General features: G+C 41.9%; 2 protein-coding genes across 4 annotated transcripts; one reads left to right on the forward strand and one right to left on the reverse strand.

Moving 5' to 3' along the window:
- Window positions 1–30: 30 nt before the first annotated feature.
- znf384b (zinc finger protein 384 b) lies at window positions 31–9,284 on the reverse strand. Of its 2 annotated transcripts, XM_038711084.1 has the most exons (11): window positions 9,137–9,284; window positions 7,087–7,154; window positions 6,713–6,935; window positions 6,009–6,122; window positions 4,414–4,568; window positions 4,232–4,323; window positions 3,258–3,482; window positions 1,965–2,132; window positions 1,768–1,846; window positions 1,511–1,669; window positions 31–1,366 (listed from the first exon to the last, which is right to left on the reverse strand). In XM_038711084.1, the coding sequence occupies exons 2-11, from the start codon at window positions 7,150–7,152 to the stop codon at window positions 980–982; spliced, it is 1,668 nt and encodes a 555-aa protein (XP_038567012.1). In that variant the 5' UTR covers window positions 7,153–7,154; window positions 9,137–9,284; the 3' UTR covers window positions 31–979. The 2 variants fall into 2 exon arrangements, with proteins under 2 accessions (XP_038567012.1, XP_038567013.1); XM_038711085.1 differs by lacking the exon at window positions 3,258–3,482 and having other exon boundaries at window positions 9,137–9,283.
- A 35-nt stretch (window positions 9,285–9,319) lies between these two features.
- si:ch211-154o6.3 (uncharacterized protein LOC563854 homolog) lies at window positions 9,320–18,820 on the forward strand. Of its 2 annotated transcripts, none has more exons than XM_038711089.1 (13): window positions 9,320–9,448; window positions 13,496–13,614; window positions 14,076–14,317; window positions 14,657–14,780; window positions 15,042–15,163; window positions 15,690–15,776; window positions 15,934–16,023; window positions 16,408–16,496; window positions 17,184–17,406; window positions 17,560–17,682; window positions 17,819–17,984; window positions 18,206–18,294; window positions 18,458–18,820. In XM_038711089.1, the coding sequence occupies exons 2-13, from the start codon at window positions 13,601–13,603 to the stop codon at window positions 18,556–18,558; spliced, it is 1,470 nt and encodes a 489-aa protein (XP_038567017.1). In that variant the 5' UTR covers window positions 9,320–9,448; window positions 13,496–13,600; the 3' UTR covers window positions 18,559–18,820. The 2 variants fall into 2 exon arrangements, with proteins under 2 accessions (XP_038567017.1, XP_038567014.1); XM_038711086.1 differs by lacking the exon at window positions 9,320–9,448 and adding an exon at window positions 11,344–11,630.
- The last annotated feature ends 57 nt before the right edge of the window (window positions 18,821–18,877 follow it).

The following is an 18,877-nucleotide window of genomic DNA, read 5'->3' on the forward strand; positions in this document are numbered from 1 at the left end:
TAAATAGGAAACAGAAAAAAGCCAATGAGAAACGTTTCAGAGGGTTTATTGTATTAAGAGCTGAAAAAAACAAAAAAAACAAATGTCAGATGTGTCAGTATGTCTGTAAAGAAGTATTATAAACATTGTTATCGTGGGAGTATAATAGTAAGAACATATTTGGATAACATTACTTTTAGGACATACACACAAAGCAGTACAATAGGATTACATGAAATGTGAACTGGCTCATCACTTCCCAGAAAGTCATGTGAAGGCCTGCCAATGGGTGTAAGTAGGTTATATGGATTACCACAGCCTTTAAACACACAATCATACCTTATAAACTGATAGTATATATCTATATATACTTGATTGATATTTTTTTTGTTTCCTGAAAAGGAAATATCTTCTACGTCCCTTTTAAGGTTAAAAAGAATTAATTGCGGGCATGTGTTTTACAACATAGTAGAGGTATTAACACTGAAGAAAAAACTGAAAGTCTCTGTATGAAAGTATAAAAATTTACCTTCACAGTCGACTACCAATTTCATCAATAGAGCGGCCCTAAATTGCAATGGCCAAAGCTGTATTTGTAAGGAAACGGCAGGAGGTGATAAAACATCAGGAGAAGCACTGTCTCTTTGACTCTTTACCCTTCATAAAACCATCACTGTGATGGACTGAAACATACTTTATTGCAGCCTTTACATGCACTTTCTACTCAGACAGGACAGCTAAGCAACAGCAAAACAAATCAAACAAGGCAGAAAGAACAAATAGACGAATTAAAAAAATAAAACAAAATTATCGTCTTCACTATACTGTGTCACCATACTGTTTGTCTGCCTCAAACCATTATTCAGGCACAGTCACTTGTTCCAAAGTTCTTGTATCATCTTAGTATTGCTTTAATCCTTCGTCTCTCAGTCCTCCATTTCTTGTTTTCTTGAATTAATTTGAACATCCCTGACCCCCAAACTCCCTCCTTTAATCGCCTCTAAGAGTTGAGGTGCTCCACTTGAATGGTGGATGCTGACACAGTAAGACAAAGGTCCTTGTGGGAAGTAATGTCAGCTACACTGACTGGTTTGTACTGGATGTCACTGGCAGAAACGGTCTTATACTGGTGCAGGTCAAATGGACAGGAAATGGTTTCTGTCTGGGGGTAGTTGTTCTGGCTCTGTCCCTGCTGACCGCCACCCGTAGCTCCGCTCCCAGCTCGGCTAGATCCTCCATCTGCACTCTCTACCTGGCTCTGAGCTCCAGCCTGGCCCTGGCTTTGGTTCTGGTGCTGGTGCTGTTGTGCTGGCTGTGCTCCCCCGACTGCTGGTACAGTCAACTGGTCTGGATTGTGTTTCTCCATGTGTTTCACCAGATATGTCTCCTGAGATGACGGAAAGATAGGCATAGGGTAAACAGTTGATACATGACTACAAGGTGTAAAGTAGTGGCCAGTTGTCTGATGCTAGAAAGGTGATTCATACTGTTTTATGTAGAAATGCTCTTCAGAAATGGATATTTGTCTTACTGAGGTATAAGTGCGGTTGCAGAGACCACACGAGTAGATCCTCGCGTGTTTGACTGTGTGTGTGGACATGTGCACCTCCAGGCTTGCTGCATCTATGTATCCTTTATTGCAGTTGGTGCACTTGTAAGGCTTGTCCTTGTTGTGTTGACGCCGGTGGGACTGGGAAAAGATGGTGATTGAAGAAAAAAAAAGTTTTACAGTACAGTTAAGTGTTCTGTGAGACAGGTAATAGCCAACAAGAACAAATTATTTCACACCTGTAAATTTGAGAGTTGCGTGAAGGATTTCTCACAGCCTGGATGGCTACACTTGTATGGCCGATCTCCGGTGTGAATCCTGAATATAAACACAAACACATACATGTACATACACGGACTCACTTTCATGGTGATCTACCCTGACCGCAGAAAGACAAAGAGGCAAATGAGAAACCCAAGCCCAGTGACTCACTTACCTGTTGTGCTGCTGAAGGTGACTGAGCTGTCTGAAGCTCTTTTGGCAGAAGGAGCAGGAGTAGGGTTTCACTCCGGTGTGGATGCGGACATGTTGGGCAAGGTAGCTAGAGTTGGCAAATGACTTGGTACAGTGGGGACACTTGTGAGGCTTTGACTCTGTGTGGTTCCTGATGAGGGCAGACAGGACGGTGAAAGAGAAAGGGAAACAGGATTGTAAAGGTAGACTGATATAAAACTCATGATATTGTGCTTGACGCATACTTTAAAGTGATTGCCTCAGTTTATCAAAACCTGTCAGGAAGTAACGAGAAGATTGGAGCACTAAAATATCTATATATGGATCATTTTACACTTTTACTGCTCTACGCAGCAAGAGTTTCAATTCATGTTTGAATTACAAGTGCCCCAAAGTGGGTCATGGTTTACAATCACAGAAAAACAAAGCAAAAGAGTGAAAATTATTATATAATTTTGCCCTAGGTGATTTGGGCTTATGAACAGAATAACAAAATGTTAAATATAATAATTGTAGTTCAAAGGTTTTACAAATGCATTCACTTAGATCAACATGCCTCCATAAATTACTGTAAATTGATTAGATGACAGCCAAAAAGGACAGCAACAGGATGACTACGAAATGAGTACAGAGAGCAGGAAAGCAGAGCATGGCAGCAAAGGATTTTACCATTCAATGGAGAAAGTAAGAAAAACCAATGATAAGGAAGTATACCAAACACCACTATGGGTTACATGGGGAAGCCCAATGGAACTTAGTCTGCCTTTAAACCTACATTTCAACATGTATTTCTAAATGTGTATGTGTACGTTTCAGTTGAAGCGCTGGCAGAAGAAATGACAAAACATACAGACAAAAGAAACATGTAAAGCGGGAAAATGTGATGAAAACGCAATGCAAAACAGTACAGAGAGAAGCAAGTATTTGTACACACACGGAAATAAAAAAAACGAAAGAAAGGTAAAATATTCTCATAGTGTCACTTATTGTTTAAATAATGAACAATTGTCTCATGGACAAAGCCCAACTTAAAAAAAGGTGAAATTTGACTTCTAATTTTCTGAAAAGGTCACTTCTGGGTGGAGCTGGTAGCATGCGAGCCAACATCTACATGGCAGTGAAATATGCATCTGCACACCCCTCCAATCTTTTCCCCAAGAGGAAGAAGAAGACAGGAATCTGGGCTTCTAAAGGGCACTTGGCAGGACAAGATAACAGGACAGGGGAATATGGTACGGGGTTTGTAACGGAGAGGGGAGGGGGGGGTCTGCAGTACCGTGTGTGCTGCTGTAAATGACTGAGTTGCCTGAAAGATTTCTGGCAGTAGGAGCAGGTGTAAGGCTTGGCCCCGCTGTGGATGCGGATGTGCTGGGCCAGGTAGCTGGAGTTGGCGAATGACTTGGCGCAGTGAGGACACTTGTGAGGTTTGGCCTCTGTGTGCGACTTGGAGTGGATCTGCATGTCAGACTTACTGAGGAAGGTCGCCGCACACATCCGGCACCTACAGGCGGAGAGACACAGAAATGGGAGGGCGGGATGGAAGAACAAGAAGGAAGAAGAGGTACACATATACAGACAAGGAGACACAAGACATGATGGAAAAGGAGGTTGTTGGAAGGAGACAGGGGGAAGAAGCATCAACCCACAGAAAGAAATAAGATATGATAGAAAATGATAATAAATAAAACGGAACATTAATAATATAAGATAAATCAATGGCGCCAGGGGAAAGGGTGGGGGGTTGGGGGTTAAATCAAATGTAGAGATGTAAACACAAGGAAAGATGTCAAGGAAGATATCAGTGAAAACTGACAGGGAAAGGCACGTAGATATTATAAAAAGTGAAAGAGCAGGACACAAGAGTGCTTGAGAGTTTACAACTCAAAGAACATGCTATATAACACACAAAGAGGACAGTAGAGGCCAGGTAGCAATTCATGTCCAGTGTGCGCAGAGGCTGAGAGTGCGTCTATGAAGCACTTAAGTATTTGTATCTTAAATAAATTAAGAGAAAGATTTAACTGTACACTTGAAAGAAGGCATGTTCTGCAACAACATGCAGTGAAGTGTTTTTAGTAGAGGTGTCTGTGTGTGCCAGAGGTGTATATCCAGCAGCGCCTAGTTCATCTATAAGAGCACAACATGTCTACGCTCATTTCAACAGGACACAGAGGAACAGGTGTGCTTGCATTCCGCAGCGAGAGCGAGGAGAAATGGGGGCGCACAGCAGGTGTTGTTCTGACACTGTACCTGTATGTCTTTGTGCTATCTTTTGGGCCCTGGTCTTCCTCTTCATTTGACAGGTCATATGGGTCTCCGGCGTGATGCTGCAAAGATGCCAGCTGTCAAAAATAATAAGTTATTTAGTTATCTGATTTTTTTTTTAATCATGTCAGAATCAGATTTCCCTTTCTACATCTGTATTTTCTTACCTGCCCGCCGGCTGTGAGATGTGCCAGTATTAGTGTTTCATTTCCTGGTCCACCCACAGGACCGACCTTGGACAGTGTTGTCTTCTTCTTTCGACCTCGTTTGGAGGGCGCTGGCATCACAACCAAATGGGACGTCCCATCCCCTTCTTTTTTGTCTACAACAAGGATCAACAGCAGCAGGTAAAAAGGGGAGAATACTATTGAACCGAGCAGCAGCAGCATGGGTTTGCAAGCTCAGGGAACAACACTTTTGGGACTTTTTTAGGACTTTTATTTGTGATAGGACAGCTAAGAGACAGGAAATGTGGAAGAGAGATAGTGGACGACATGCAGCAAAGGGCCGCAGGTTGGACTTGAAACCGGGTCGCTGCAGCGAGGACTAAGCCTTCTTACATGGGGCTCACGCTAGTGGAAAGCTAACAGGCGCCCCTCATGTTTTTAACTGTGCGTTTTCTTTCAGGTGTAATTGACTTTTGAATGAGAAAGGACAAAGAATCTCTGTGGAAAAAACGTGGCAATTTCTTAGTGAAGATCTGTTCAAAAAACTAAATCAAAAACATCAATAATGAATATTGCTTCCTTTAAACAGTTTAAATATAAAAGCACAAACATACCAATATTTTATAAGCAAGCTGTGATTTCATCTTTTGCACGTGGAATACAATTTTTAGAAAAACTGATTAATTTAAAGACATAGAACCATAAGTTACTGGCACAACCTGTATAACCAATTAAATCATTAATTAGCTTCCCATTTTCTGGTTTCTTGATCTTGTTGCTGTGTAACTCCTGAGAACGATCTGTGCTTTCGAAGAGAAGCACTCAATTGGGCTCACATATCATTACAAGTAAAATAAAAAAATAAATAAAAACCTTCTCTCTCATAGCCTGGGCACAGTGAAAATAACACCCACAAAAGCCAAGAGGTCTGATCCTGTTCCATATCACTAAAAACAACAATAAAAGGTTGCATAATTAGTCTTGACTTAAAATACAGTTTGTTTCTGCTAATCCTCATAGCCTCAAAAGGTTACCACTGACATTTGTGGATACGGTCATTAAAGTTGCTGTAATTCAGCACACACGCAGCCAAACACATGATCCCCTTGCACAAAAAAGCCAATCAAATAGCAGAGGAGAAATTTGAGAGCAGATGTTTAACGAGAGCACAGAAGCAGCCTGAGTGCGAGAAGGGCTGAACCTGAAGTGCAGGAAATCTGTGAAAGTAGCAATATACAGTATCTGAGTTCAAGCACACAGTTTGAGCTGAAGCAGAGCAAATGTAAGCACAAGTAATGCTTCAGTGCGAGGGCAGGGTTTTGAGGGAAAGCCTAACAAAATCTGAACGCGAAATCAATAGGTCATGCTCTCAAACTGAAAGACCACGCTCTTTAATAAAGATAGGAATATAATCCCATAGTTGATGAAGTTTAAATGTATTTACTTCATATTCAAATCATAAATTATAATGAAAACTTGTGTGCTCAAGTGAAATTTTATTAAACAAATACCAGTCTTAGTGAAAGAAAAGTCTATTAAGGCCTTTTTAGAACCATGTACAAAGTATACCATACAGTATGGTGTGTGTGTTTTACCTGGAGAATGGAGTGCTGAAACAATCATGGTTGTTGCTGGATGACCAGAGACAAAAGACTGAGAGGAGGTGGGAGAGACTAGTGTTCCCTGAGGAGTTGTGATGACCAGACCCGCTTCAGCAAGAAGTGACAGACAGAAATCAAGAGAGACAGAAAAAAAGAATTAAAGCACAGATTACAAAGGCGAAGACGAAGTCAAAGTTGATCATTGTGCGCAGTGTTCTTTCTCTGATTACAGTTGGAGATGAACAGTGTTCTTGAAGTTCACCAGAATTCCTCTATATTCAGTTTCAAAAATGTATTACAAACACATTTTGTGTATTACATGCTAAACCAGGAAGAGTGAAGTGCTATAAAAGAGTATTACAGTACAGTGCTGCGGTTCCATTATTTTAAGAACACACAATCCTGAGGCTGTAGCGCACAGCTAGGTGTTCATTTTACTGGCATCGTGTTGCTCTTAGCCAACAGTGCTGCCTGGAGGCTCCATCTAACTGGAATTTCAATTCATTTAATGGATTGCTGTTATTTTATGGTTCTGAACTAAATTTATGGGATGTTAATTCAGCCTTAACCTTTGCTGTCCTTTTTATTTCAAGTTACTACTTAGTACTTTGATCATCAGATATAATGTCAAATGTATTGAGGAATAACCAAGTAGTCTCAAACTGAGAAAGCCCCAGAGCCCTCTCCATGTAGATCACCTGCTGTCATGATGCCTGTGGAGGGGACTGACAGCATGTTCTGGGTGCTGTGAGGAGGGTGGAGGTGTGCCACACTACCAGCCTGCCCTCCTCCATCTGTCTTTGCCCCACCAGTGGGGATGGTGAGAAGCGCTGTTTGGTAGTGGGATGCAGAGGAAGGAGAGAAGGAACCATTCTTTTCCTGTTGCTCTTTCACCTTGTTCAGAAACATGGCATTCTCAATCTGTCAGCAGAGATGAGATTTTTCATTTGATTAGTCAGACTGGACTCCCTCAATCATTTTCTTGTAGTCACAAAACACCTCCTCTAAGGAGCTTCTTGTTAACATCAATCCTGAAGAAACTGCATATTCTTGATTTCTTGCCCAGTCTTACCTGTCCTGGTACAGTGGGGATGGGAGACCAGAAATACGATGAATTAAAATGAGAATCTTCCATCATTTCTGCAATGGCACAAAAGTCGCAACGGTGAATTACTGTAATGACTGAGCCAGTACTACCACTGGTTACTTTGCAGTAATAAATATGACATACAGCTACTAGAAAGACATAACCAATAGTCCATAGCAGTTAAACTGAAATGATCTCTATGTAAACAAAAGAGTAACGTCACATTTTGTGATGCAAATACTAAAACACACACACACAAAAACCAACACTAGAAGGTATATACCTTTATCGTAATATTTGTCAACACAGGAGTATTAGAGGCCTTCAATTCAAATTATGTTAGTTGTCCAACACAGACATGTATATTTCCCATTGTTTTATTAGTCAAGAGGAACTCTTCCAAGTGTAACTGAATGTGAAGCTGTACTTTATATAGTACACATTATAGACTGGTTATTCATATTTAATAAACCACATCATGATATGATAGAAATAGTTATAAATGTTCGACCTATTGAGCTGAACATCAATAAGATGGTGATTTCCAACACCTAGAGGATATGCTACATTTTCCTCCTTGGCATAAATAAAGTTTATATAAACAAACAACCTCTTTTTCTAAAGGACCCAGTCATTACCCAATTATCCTGCTTGGGATCCCTTGGCAAAACTTAGTTGCTGCGCCCCCACTTACCCCAAATTAATCCCCATTTTGCTGTGAGGTAATTTTATTAAAACACAATAAAATCTGAAGTTCTCCCATATTTACCAATTTTAACAATACCCCTTTTTTTAAACAAAGGATCCCTCTTTAAAGCATGATCTGAGGATCAGGTAATAAACCTAAACCCACCAAAGACCCTTGGTATGTCAACTGATACTGCCCTTTAATGGTGAATATTCCTAGACAAAGTAGGCAAATTTTAATAAAATGAGTAATGGTTGGATTCCATTTAGCAGCTTCAGTTTCTGGGTCTGGGAATTGTCCATGCCTGCTAGCTGTCACACTTGCCATGACTTACTAGGACACAGAACAGAGCAATGATTCATGCTATTAGTCACACCTGTGCTTTTCCTACTATGACAAGTCGTGAGAAAAGTCCTGTTAATCAAATTTCCCCAAACTAATTGCCACACAGTGAAGCTGGGGATTTTGAGGGCCCCTGGGGGTGTGGCACTCTTAGGGCAGTAGCTCACTTTGCCCAGTTGGTAATGCAGCTTTGGGTCCAGCCTTGTAGGCTCCTAATGGCAAAGGTCCAATTAAAAATAGAGATAAACAGGGGTAGACTGACTGATAAGAGGAATTATAAAGGTTTAATAACTAACTGAGTGAGTAGAGAAGGTATGATGGGAAGACAGCCAAGGATCGTGAATATGGTTTTAAAAACAAAAATAACACATAGGTCTCTGGGATTAAGCGTGTCTTTGGCACAATAAAGTGAAAGTGTACATTAGAAAGTATGCTCCTGGGATTTTAATAACATCGATTAACGTTATGTTTAATTTTCTTAACTGGACTTTATCTGTAACGTTGTGAGCATCAACACACAGTGCCTGACCTCACATTTTGTGGTATTTACAGCAGATTCAACTTCTTAGCTAACGTTATAACCTGGCTCAACAGACACACACCACGCTTGATGGAACTACAAATCACCAGATATCGCTAACTTTTATGAAGTGCCAAACCACTGCAGATAAATGTCATGTTTACAATAAGCCGTAGCTTAACAGAAGGACTCCATTTCGGGCTCCTTGTATCTTGTAGTTAATCAGGCCCGACGTGCTCATTAACTTTACAGTTAGCTAGCAGACAGCAGTGTGTCTGTGTGTCTCCTGCTTGGGAAAAAAATAACAAGCAAAGCAAAAAAAAAAAAAAAACACCCAAAGGATAAAAAAACTGAAGCGAAGAGAAAAAAACCAATAGACCATCCTCACATACTTCCGGCTGTGGAGACGGGTGGAGAGGCGGCAGCAGAGTCATGCAAATCTAACAACAAATACTATCGACTGCATGGAGAATAGTGGCGTTTACCGGTAACGACGACTCCTTCTCCCTCCCCGGAACTCTCGTGGGTCGGGACAATTTGGACACGGTTTCTAAATCTGTCCAAATTCCTGCAAACCAGTAAAGTTTTTTTCCCCTCTTTGCTTTTTTTTCTCTTCGGTGAAGCGGCTGCCTCGTCTAAGCTTCACTTCCTCCGGATAAGGTCGTCAGACAAAAGAAGTGTGTGCGGTGATGTCACTTCCTGTATCTGAGGGACAGTTCATTTAAAAATGTCTCAAATGTAACGTGGTCGTCGGTCAGCTGGCTGGTGTCCTTACAGCCGCAGCTAAATGGTGACAGGTACATGGCTGTTGGGGTTTACTTTGTTAGATTTCAGCTTCAAATTGTTGGGGAGAATCCAGTCAGTATGCTGTGTTCAAGTGCTGTCGGAAGTAACACAATCCGGTAGGTGTCGGGGTCACGAGAAACTTCATAGCGCCAAATATTATTTGTTATAAAATTGATAGTGACAATTTTTTTTGTTACTAATTTATGCGCCTAATACATTGCCCCTCAGTTTGTTATTTATACCCTCAAATTACATAATTATGCTATGTGGACTTAAAGGAGTGGTAAGTGATTGTAATCCAATACACTTTCTGTTAGATTTGGTCTATATTTCCTCGCGGTTTGCTAGCTCTACATTTGGTGTGTGCTCTGAAAAAATCAGGTTTTCCTGCGAAACCCTGGCTGTGTAAACGGAAAACAAACAAAGTGGTGTGGACCCTGATAAGCAACATTCCTCCAGCCAATCAGCAACAGCTGGACTTCAGGCACTGTGAAAAAGGAGAGATGGCCGAGAAAGGCCAAAGAGGGAAAGGTCTGAAGAGTATAGAGAAAGTTATATGACCAGACAAGGGCAAAGGCGTTTCAACGCTGGAGAAATGTCAGATTTGAAATTTAGGGGGTTGAGCATCTAAGGGAGCACTGAAGGGACAAGTGTATTTGTCAACAATCCTTGTGCAGAATCACTTACACTCCCTTTAATGTTGTGTGCCTTGAAATAACTAACATGTACCTTAAAACTGCTTAATTAATTTACTCAAAGTAATAATTACCAACCTTAATTCTAGAAGTCCTCCTCCTCACACCATGGATGGATTACCTAACGAGCCAACACATAGCCAGGGGTCCAAGAGCTGAATTTACCTAGCAGGGGGTCTCAGCACCCAGACCACGTTGAGGTCTTGGGTCCCTGAGACTTTGGACCCCCGGAGTGGTTGTCCCATTGGTAATCCAGCCTTGGGTATGAGGGATCAAGGGGACCCTCGACAGAGCCAGTAAGACTAGTTTCCAACAGGCTTGTGATACTATATAGACAAGCAATGTCTACTTGTGACTAGAGCTGCAATCATTAGTTGATTGCCAGAAACTTAATTGACAACTATGCTAGTAATTGATTATTCATTCAACCATTTGTCAAGTAAAAATGCCAGACATTTATTGGTTCCACTTCCTTAAAAGTGACATTTGACTTTCCTTGTCCCACATTAGAATACATTTAATATTTTGTGGTCCTAAACTGTTTGAACCACTTTGAGGTTGTAGCACATGTACCATTCAGCTTTTACTACAGACAGCATGCAATATGGCCCCTCCAAATCTTATTTGTAAGTTGATTTTTGGCAGTTGATCACAAAAATATGTATTTTCTTATAAGTGCTATGTGTCATTTTTCCTTGTCTGTAAAACTATCTGTATGTGTATGCCTACTAACACTTTACTTGTGGAGCATAGGCTACATCAGTTTTATCTAATAAAATATTGAAGTATGTATGGCTTTTCTTTAACACTTTTTCTCTTCCTCCTCACCTTGCTATGGAGGTACAAATATACATTGCAGCACTTACATTTAAAAATCAAACAGCCATTACTGTCTTTTTTTGCTTTATTTAAATTTGTAATCTTAGTTACGATCATGAAACTCGAAAATACGAGCTGACAGAATAGCACTTTAAGGCAGCACAGTGTTACTGTCCTCCAGTAGACAAAGTGACTTTTGGTTAGTTAGACTTTTGTTATGTGGATTAACTCTTGTCATAGGGATTAGCAAGTGATATCTGTAATTGTACACAATCATGTCTGCTTCAATTAATACCCGTGAAACTGTAAACGTACTGTAACATTATATTTTTAACCGTTTTCAAGGCAATGCTTTAACGGTCCACGTGATGTCGCTGTAAGAAAGGTTATACACGTCTACTGTACGTCAACATCCGGCGACACGTTTCACCTACACACAGCTGAGCCGCGAGATATATTGTATTTATTTAGACCTCTTCATACTTTTTATTAAAAGACAATGTTGTGTCTTTGACACTTTCTGGCAAACTGAGAGTCATTTTAAAGTGTAAGTTAACCCGCGGCGTCTTAGATAAGCCCAGAGCTTCAAATGGGGGAGGTGAGGAAGCTGCAGAAGAAGTTAAGACAGATTGAAAATCTGGAAATAAAAATCAATCTTGCCCCAGAAGAGAGATTCAAGGTACAGAAAGACTTAATCTGCCTTTTTCCCAATGTGATCAGTGTGTAGGTAACGTAAATCTGTGTGACTTCAGTACATCCTGAATAGATTTCCCTCCGGTGTAAAAACACGTTATGACTGCAACTCAGACTTTACTAGAGCACAGACAAGGATTTAGTCAAAATTATAAACATTAGAACAACTATCATTTCGCACCAGCCTTCAGTAAAGTTGTGTTGTATATTCATACACCAAACAGTCTATTAAAGTATATCAGATGTTGCCCATGACGGCCAAGCTCACGCTGTTAAATAAAGATGATATTAATGGTGTTGGTATGATACAATATTATGAAGGAAGGCTTCTTAAACTAGCAATAACAGTGTTGATATCTTACAGAAGAAAAATATGTAATTAACATGAATTAATAATAGTGGAATGAATAATTTGACAGCTTTTGCCTTAGGAATTTGGGAGATCAGAAGCTTTCACTCTGAGCAGAGAGCATCAGAAAAAATAATGATATGAATGAATGACTTCAGGAGAGCCACAATATGTTAAAGGGCACTATCTGAATTCTGTAAATTATGGCCATTTACAGCTGATAGTGATGGTGAAGGTTACTTGTATAGTATCCATAATTAATTTCTGTGAATAAGTTGCATTTCCTTTGTCTGAACCGGTCTGAAAGGTTTTCTGTATCGTGAAGTGGCTTACAACTAAGCAGAAAAGGATTGTAAATCAAAAGTAACTAATTTCCTATAAAGTAAAATTACACTTTATTTACCTTATATCTTCATCACAGTATTTGAGGAAATAATAATAATAATAATAATAAGTGTACTGCACTTCCATAAAATTTGGGCACTCAAAATCAGTGGTAAGTACATTTACTGGACAGTACTGTTTTTAAGTTAAGTTAACTTGGGTATTTCCATTTTGTGCTACTTTATACCACTACTTATTTATCTGAAAGATATAGTTTTACATAGAAAAGATATAATATGTTTATAAAATAAGCCCAATTATTACAGATGAAACTAATTAACAGTTCAGAATATATTTATTATAATTAGCTCAAACCAGAACAGTTACAAATTATGTTTGTCAATGTGTGTGTCAATAATGATAATAATAATACAACAGGGGTTATTCTGCTTCCTAAAGAGCACTTCTACTTTTGATACTTTTACTTCTGTACAATACATATGTACTTTAATTCAGTAATGTTTTAAATCCAGAACTTCTTCTATCAAAGGGATATTTTTTTACATTTAGTTACTGCTACTTTTACTTAGAAAAATATCTTAATACTTATGGCACCACTGCTCACAAGAGACACATTGTTTTAATGGACAAAATCAAATCCTGACTTTCATTCTCCAGTAAGGGTCACAGGATCCTACATTTACCACAAGGCAACTCAGTCCTGTCTTTGTTGGACCCTCCCTGTCTACGAATTACCCACATATTTTAAAAATCCATGCCCCCGGTTTCTGTAAAAAAAAAAAGTTGTAGTCTTCGAGCCCAAGGCGATATAACCCTGATGACATCACTATTACATCATCAGGGGTTATTTTCTCAGATTTAATAAAGCTCCACCAGAGTAAGACATATAAGAGTTTTTAATTAAAGTAACAATTAAAGTAGCTGACATTTATGTGTGGAGCTATCCTTTAACACAGGAAACAGCCACTTAATATCAAGTTGACGAAAACACTCATTCATGCACGTTTCATAACTCACACTCAGAGAGGAGCACGGCGTGTGTCGCCAGTTGCAGTCTAATAAATCAAGACAGGCTGGCTATGTTGGTTGTGCATACAAACAACTTGTGGATTTAGTAGCTTGGTTTACAACCAATCTCGTGCCTTCTTCCCTCTCAGATCTCCAGGAAGGCGGAGCTCCGTTCCAGATTGGCTGAGCTTCAGCTGCAGCTTTCTGGCCCGCAGCAAACTCTGGGGATTGTGGGAGACGGAAAAAAGGAGAAGATGAAAAGACAAGTGTAAGGAAGTGAGGGAGAGGTACCAGCAAGGGGGGGGGGGGCAGATGGAAAAAAGCATAATTCTTCAAAAGCAACAACATTCACTTTGAAGCCTTTGATCTTTTTTGTATATCTATCCAAACACACTGGAGGTCAAATACTGTCACACTTAAAGAAAATGGGAACTTTCTGCCATTCATAATGTGTTATGTAAACATCATTCAGGGATGTCATCCTCCCTATTAAAGCGCTTCAGGGCTTTGTGTAGATCTCAGAAATCACCATGTGTGAATATTAACATCAAACTGAATGAAATACATGCATTCTTTCTAATACACTGAGCCTTAGCTCATTAGGAGCTACTGTTTTTGTTTGTGTGGGACTTGGGGATCCTCTACAGGTATGCTCCCTGTCGCAAAGAATGCCGTGTGCCGTTTGCATCTTGATTATTCATTCAGCTCTTGCTTTCTGAACTGGCACAGGGAGGATGCCCCTGAGGCCCTTCCATCACAAACGCCTCCAGCCTCCAAGATCCTTAAGGGAGAAGAGGAGTCCAAAGCTCAAGCAACGCCAGCGCCGGCTGCCAGGCGGAGAGCGACAGGAGGGGGAGCAGAGATAGGCAGACAGCAGGAAAGGACGGCGCTGGCCAGAGTGTCAGATCAGCACCGAGATGTGTCAGCAGGCTGTGCTGACTTTGACAATGAGCAGCAACTGCGACAGGAAGGTGGGATGATTAAGAAAAGTGGCTGAAGAGATTGTTACTACAGTTTATCGCAGGCAGCAAAAAGTAAAATGCAGTGCCCTAATTTGCGATTAACATCTAAAATCAGATTATACAAGTATGCCCCAAGGAGTCCTAACAAGCTCATGTGGCTGCCAGTATTAAAACCAACAGGCTGCTTTTGCTTCCCTGAAGACAGGACCCACGTTTTGCATGCCTGGAGCTAAATTATCCCCGTGCTTTGCATTGGCAGACTTATCCATATTGAAGAACTGTGTAGATTAACACGCTGGGGTGCTGATAAGGGGATGTTGCTAATTGCACAAATCATTTCTTTTACAGAGGCTGAATTTACATCCCTCAAATCGTCGTGGGAGAAGGCAAAGTTTCGCTTGAGGCTGTTGGAGGGTCATAATGACATAGTCACCTGTGTGGTTGCCATTGACAACCTGGTGGTTTCTGGAAGGTAAAGCAGGAAGGAAGCCCTGATTTGCATAATGGATGTGCAAAGTGAACATTTCACCTAATTTATCGCTTAATATGCTCCTGCTTGCTCCCTCACTGTTTGACATGTATTTGTTTTTCTTCGCCCGCCCCGGTTGCTGGGCACAAATCTCTTGCGATTCATGTCAAACGCCTTTTAACTTTGTTTCCGCCGCCTTCTCTCACTCACCATAACTCCCCTTTTATCTTCCTGTATCCTCTCTTTCTCGCTCTCCACCTTAAGCCGAGATACAACAGTGAAGGTGTGGCACGTTCCCACAGCAACGGAGCACAAGAACCTGGGTGGTCACACTAGCGGGGTCACCTGTCTGTCTGTACCTCCCCCTGAGTACTGCAAGAGGCTGGGTGAGGACACACACACACGCACACACACACACACACACACACATATACCGACTATAGCTGAGTAATGTCTGTGTCCTGCAGTCTGGTAATTATAGGAGAGGTTCATCCGATCAACCCCAGTAAAAGATGACCTCAGTAGACACTTTCTGTTTGAAGCAGGCAGCCTTCCATCACTTGAACTCCAGCGCCCTCCCCGGCTCTCCTCCTACACTCCCTCCCCACCTGCTTCCCCAACTTAAAATACCAAGTCGAGAAGTTCAGAGCATAAATGATGCTCCTCAGTCCAACTAAAGGCACACTTTGTTTATCAGCTAATCGTTTCTTTTTTTAAATCATGTCTGTTCTCTTTTTGCCTCCTTCTTTACAATCTTTTCTTTCTGTTCATTTTGTACATCATCACTTATTTCCTCAGCTTAATATTTTTGTCCTCTTCTCTCTCTCTCTTTTTCTGATCCCACGGTCCTTCCTCCTCCTCCTCCTCCTCTTTCCCCTACCGCTCTTTTGTCTGTGTTTGCCCTCTTGCCAGCCCGGGCCCTGTCTTTGTCCGACAAGGAGAGGTTTATTTTGAGTGGTTCGGCAGACTGCTACGTGAAGATCTGGGCCCTGAGCATTGGTACGCTTAACCACACAAACATACACATGCTGTATGTATACAGGTAGCTGGAGCCTTGGGGCTCTGTCTGGAAAACGTTTGTGCACTGAAATCAATGTGGGCCCATGTGACTGGTGTCCCGTCAATTTAAAAATGAGTATTTTCCCGTTACCTTCAGGGCAGTGTGTTAAGTCTCTCTACACATTCAACGCTGTGACTGCGCTCTGCTTTGTGCCAGAGGAAGACGGCTACATCATCACTGGGTCAGGTGTGTTTTTGTGTGGAGAAGATGTGTGTGTGGACTAAGAGCTAGTGACACAGTGAACAGAATGATTGGAGTTAGATGTTGACATATCACATCGTATTTGTATCTACTTCTGAATATGTATGTGTTTTGGAGCAGACATGTACTTGCATACTTATTTGAATGCCAGTGTGTGTAAATGTCTTTACTAATAAGTAGGCAGAATCTTACACCGTGGCATCATCTGCCAGTGAGTTAGTGAGTGCATCGCAGGGCTATCGGGCTGAATCAGAGCTACTGAGGCACATGGTTTAGGCAGTCAGGCTCAGGTGGGTCGAACGTGACCAACAGTAATGACTGCCAGCCGCCTGTCAGCACATGTTAACTTCACATTCTGTCACCCCTTAGACGGGGGGAAAGTTCAAGCCTGGAGCTGGCACACTTTCGAAAACTGTCAGTCAATCAACGCTCACCAGGAAGCAGTCACCTCCATCCAGGTGGGTGGGTCACCTACTAGCCATGATATGCTGTCCACGCTGAGGATGCTAAAGCTGTTTTTTCATGTTCAGTCTATTTTTATACAACACAGCAGCTGACACAGAAACACGCCAATGTTTCTCGCACTGCAGAAGCTGTCTAAAGTAGTTTTAGAACTCTTAATTACTGATTTGTGAAAAGGCCTCTCCTCAGGAAATCAAACAGCTATATTTCTACATTCTTATCCTCACACAAGCTTTCCTTGTTTATTGCTTTCAAATGGAAATCAAAGATATTTGTTGAGATGTAAGCTGTGGAGCTTGGCCAATTTTAGAGAGCACACAGAACATATTTTGAGCAAAAAGGCTTTTTATGGATATTGGAATCCAGAGCTGCATATGCACATTTTTTTTCAATTTGCAATCATCAAAATATGCCTTAAGCATTAAAGCGTAGCACATCATTGTCATCCTTTTTGTTGTTTATCATGCAAAGCGCACAATCCATTTATAACAGGCACAGCAACATCCATTTTGAAAGTGTTCACACATGTCTTTTCCATTTACACAAACGTATTATACACTCTCTCTCGCCTTTTCTGTGTATCTATCTTTCTCTCTCTCTCTCTCTCACACACACACACTCACACACACAAACTGTAAAGACTCAGATCACCATGACAACCGTGTCTCCTGTGCCCTCCACAGACTCAGGGTCCGCTGGTGTTCAGCGGCTCGGCCGAGGGAGGGGTGTCTGTGTGGGAGAACCGGTGTTCGGATCGAGACCCCTTGAGGCTGCTGCACCACTGGAGCAGCCAGGTGACGGGATGTGGAGGGGGGATGGGCGGGCGTCTCACCCTCAGCCCGCGAGGAGACCGAGTGCTCGTGGCATACAGTCGAGCCTGGCTCAAGATCCTGCACTGGAGGACTGGTGAGCTCTGGAATGGGCAAAGCAGAGTGTTTGTGTGTGTGTGTGTGTGTGTGTGTGTGTGTCAGATGGAGAGAGCAAGAGATTGAAAAAGGAAGGCGGATGTAGGCACATTTGCATAATCCTTACCACCTAACATCTGTCCAATTATCACAGGAATGGTATCCAGACTGACCAATCACAGCAGCATCACCGGGGTAACAGATTGTGTTCACCAGACAGGGGGCCTCCTAATTGGCTCCTGCTATGATCTGGTGAATGGAGAGAGCTCACTAAATTGTGAGTAGCAGAGTAAACCATGTGCAACCAAAAGTTGCTCCTCTCTGAGAGGGTGAAAGCACTTTAAGGACTTAAGACAAAATCGAAACCACTTTGTTTTCCTCTGTTGACCCCCATTTCCTTCATCTCCCTCTAGTATTCTCTCTGCCTCAGTGTCGGTACCTGGCCTCTCTGACCTGGCCCGACGCACCCAGAATCCTCTGCTTTGCAGCGTGGACGACAGGGAGCGGAGACCACCGGTGGGTCACTGGAGGTCGTGACCTCCTCGTGTGGGAGCAGCTCCCTAGTTCTGGGAAGCAGAGGTGGGCCCAATACATGTCAGCACTACTCAGTTAAAAATAATTCAGTCTGAACTGCTCAAATATATTTCTCATTTGCATATCCATTATTCCTTCCAAGGTCAAGTGCATTGCTGATTCTGAAGCTATATTGGGATTTATAACGTGCTGCGGATTTAACTGAGTTTGACACACACTTCTATTGATATTAAGTGTTTAATTAATGTCGGGTGTACATGTTACAGGGGTGACGTCACAGCAAAGAGAGACTCCAGGTTGGACTTGTGCTTGCTGGAGTCAGAGGGGGACACAGAAGATGACGAGGAGACTGATGGTACAGACACACACACACCCGCTGCAATTTCACACCTTTTGATGTTTTTATTTACTGACGCACATGCTTGATGAGTAACCATGGAATTGCGGATTTCACTACCATGTTAATTTTAGATGATGCATGTCGTGACGAATGCTTGTGACCTCCTCGTCAAATTTAGATTACGAGGATGATGATGACAGCGGTGAAGGAAAAGACACCCAGTCTGGCGGTGCGGAGGACGGAGGGTCCGGCTCGTGGTTGCGCTGTGTTCTCCAGTGAGTGCCGGCTTCTCACGCCGAGGACACCACGGCCTGCAGCCATGGAGAGGAAATGAGAGGGAGAGAGCGTATAGTGACAGAGAAGGAGGGTGCAGGGGAGTGAAGTGTGACAGACTGAGTGTCAGTGTCGGCGGGGGGGGCATATGGGCATATGGATGGAGATAGTCAGTGTGCGTTTATGTGTGAGTGGTAGGCAGATTGTTTTCTATGTAAATATTATTTCCACATACAATAAAGCTGTCACACTGTGACTCTCACCTCCACATTTGCATCTGGTTTGTTTTTTTTCAATCGGACCTTGCCTCTTCTTCCCACTCTGC

The sequence above is a fragment of the Micropterus salmoides genome, unplaced genomic scaffold (genome assembly GCF_014851395.1).
Source record: "Micropterus salmoides isolate LMB-PRFRI ecotype aquatic unplaced genomic scaffold, ASM1485139v1 Ms_hic_scaffold_11, whole genome shotgun sequence".
Taxonomy (NCBI): Eukaryota; Metazoa; Chordata; class Actinopteri; order Centrarchiformes; family Centrarchidae; genus Micropterus; species Micropterus salmoides.

Coding starts and splice junctions, on each gene's coding strand:
- si:ch211-154o6.3 (XM_038711086.1), top strand. CDS start 11,541: ATGGGGGAGGTGAGGAAGCTGCAGAAGAAGTTAAGACAGATTGAAAAT. Junction 15,164..15,689: donor TGAGTACTGCAAGAGGCTGG/GTGAGGACACAC, acceptor CCCTCTTGCCAG/CCCGGGCCCTGTCTTTGTCC. Junction 17,985..18,205: donor CCTAGTTCTGGGAAGCAGAG/GTGGGCCCAATA, acceptor TACATGTTACAG/GGGTGACGTCACAGCAAAGA.
- znf384b (XM_038711084.1), bottom strand. CDS start 7,152: ATGATGGAAGATTCTCATTTTAATTCATCGTATTTCTGGTCTCCCATC. Junction 6,123..6,712: donor CACAGGCATCATGACAGCAG/GTGATCTACATG, acceptor TTCTTGCTGAAG/CGGGTCTGGTCATCACAACT. Junction 4,324..4,413: donor ATCTCACAGCCGGCGGGCAG/GTAAGAAAATAC, acceptor TATTTTTGACAG/CTGGCATCTTTGCAGCATCA.